At 21.5% G+C, this 2101-nt stretch overlaps 1 protein-coding gene across 1 annotated transcript, besides 7 other annotated features; it reads left to right on the forward strand.

Annotated features, from left to right (window-relative positions):
• Nucleotides 1-89: 89 nt before the first annotated feature.
• Nucleotides 90-271: a microsatellite.
• Nucleotides 272-276: 5 nt separating this feature from the next.
• Nucleotides 277-357: a sequence feature (AT_rich).
• A 7-nt stretch (nt 358-364) lies between these two features.
• Nucleotides 365-488: a microsatellite.
• Nucleotides 489-649: 161 nt separating this feature from the next.
• Nucleotides 650-783: a microsatellite.
• Nucleotides 784-803: 20 nt separating this feature from the next.
• Nucleotides 804-990: a microsatellite.
• Nucleotides 928-1113: a microsatellite.
• Nucleotides 999-1176: a microsatellite.
• Nucleotides 1177-1476: 300 nt separating this feature from the next.
• EDI_094380 (uncharacterized protein) lies at nt 1477-2101 on the forward strand (the record flags this gene model as incomplete). Its single annotated transcript, XM_001733877.1, has 1 exon — nt 1477-2101. A coding segment is annotated over one exon (625 nt), but the record flags the coding sequence as incomplete, so codon positions are not given.

Here is a 2101-nt window from a genome sequence, read left to right on the forward strand (position 1 = left end):
TATTAAATTAACATGAATATCATCTCTATTATCATTACTCTTTCTCTTTTATTTATTTCTTAAATGTAATGTCAATATCCAGACAACAAAAAATGAAATAAGAGAAAAGATGAATAGAAATGAAGAGAAAGAATGATATAAAAGAGTGAAATTAGGAAGTAGAAGAAGATGAAAAGAATAAAAATAGAAAGTTGAGAATATAAAATGAAAGAAGATAAAAAAGAATAATTCAAAATGAGATAATAAAATATGAAAAGAATGATGAAATAAAGGATGTATTTTTTATTACAAAAATTAGAAATATGAAATAAAAAAGTATTTAATTTATTGATACAAAATAATTAATTATATTTTATTGATATAAATTATTTTATTCATTTTTATTTTTATGATTTTTATTTATATATATTATTTCTTTGTTTATTTTGGTTCTCATCAAAATGTATCTAATTATGTTTGTTTAACATTCTTGTTATTTATTTTTATTTATTTTATCTTGAAATAAATTAATTTCATTTCTAATAACATCTTATTAACTAACAATTAGTGTGTAATTTATAAATCATATTGAAAATGAATATTTGTCATTAAATGATTATTATAATTTATAATGAATGGTATGTTAAATATAAAAGTATTATTTATTTCATTTATTTATTATTTATATTTTGTATTTTTATTATTTTCTTTTAATTTATGTTAATTAATCATTATTAATCATTTCTTCTTTGTATCTTTGTGTTTTATTTCTATTTTGATTATTTAATTCGTATGTTTTAATTTATGATTTAATCAAATTGAAGTTATATTTTATTATTATTTAAATATTTAAACATTTCTATTTTCTTATTTATATTCTTTATATTTCATTTATATTCTTATTTATCATTATTATATTCATTTAAGAATAAATATGTTGAAATATAATTATATTAATTTATATTATCATTTCTATTATGATTTTTGATTTCTATTAATATTTTGATTATTGTTGTTAATTGTTTATTCTTCTTTTCTTTATGTTTTATCATTCTTTTATCACTTTTTATTTCTTTATGTTTTGTATGTTCTCTTTTATCTTTCTTCTTATTTATTCTTTTTCTATTTATCTTTTATCTCTTATTCTAATATTCACTTCTCTTCTTATTTTGTTTTCTCTTTTATCTCTGTTTCTTTGTTTCTTATTGATGTTTTGTACTAATACACTCGTCTTTCTACTCATCATATTCTTCAATAGAACCATTTCGAATGAGTGATTTTGTGTATCTCCGATTTCTTTTTTATCTTGTCATTTTTGTTTTCTATTTACCAGTTCATTCATTATAAGATGAAAGAAAGATGAATAAATCCCAGAATGATAAGAATGCACATGTGATGATGATGACATTCTTATTTTAATTATGTAAAGATGGTTTTGGTAGTTCATGTGTTATTTAAACATCTCATCATCACAATCTCATCATTTCAAACAGTTAAATGTCCTGTAATCAACAAAAAGAATGTTGTAAGAAAGAATGTCAAGAGAAAGAATGTTGTAAAGAGTATTGTTGGAAAGAGTATTGTAAGAAAGAATGTTGTTGTCCAAGAATTAAAGCATTTAAGAAATTTATGAACACATTTGAAAAAGCACAAATTGGAAAAGAAGCACCAGAATTTAAAGCACAAGCATATTGTCCATGTGGTTCAATCAAAGAAATTGATATTAATGAATATAAAGGGAAATATGTTGTGTTATTATTTTATCCATTGGATTGGACATTTGTTTGTCCAACAGAAATGATTGGATATAGTGAAGTTGCAGGACAATTGAAAGAAATCAATTGTGAAGTTATTGGAGTGAGTGTTGATTCAGTTTATTGTCATCAAGCATGGTGTGAAGCAGATAAAAGTAAAGGAGGAGTAGGAAAATTAGGATTCCCATTAGTATCAGATATTAAAAGATGTATTTCAATTAAATATGGAATGTTAAATGTAGAAACAGGAGTTTCAAGAAGAGGATATGTCATTATTGATGATAAAGGAAAAGTAAGATACATTCAAATGAATGATGATGGAATTGGAAGATCAACAGAAGAAACTATTAGAATAGTAAAGCAATCAA

The sequence above is a fragment of the Entamoeba dispar genome, genomic scaffold (assembly GCF_000209125.1).
Source record: "Entamoeba dispar SAW760 scf_1105229457845 genomic scaffold, whole genome shotgun sequence".
In the NCBI taxonomy this organism is placed as follows: Eukaryota; Evosea; order Mastigamoebida; family Endamoebidae; genus Entamoeba; species Entamoeba dispar.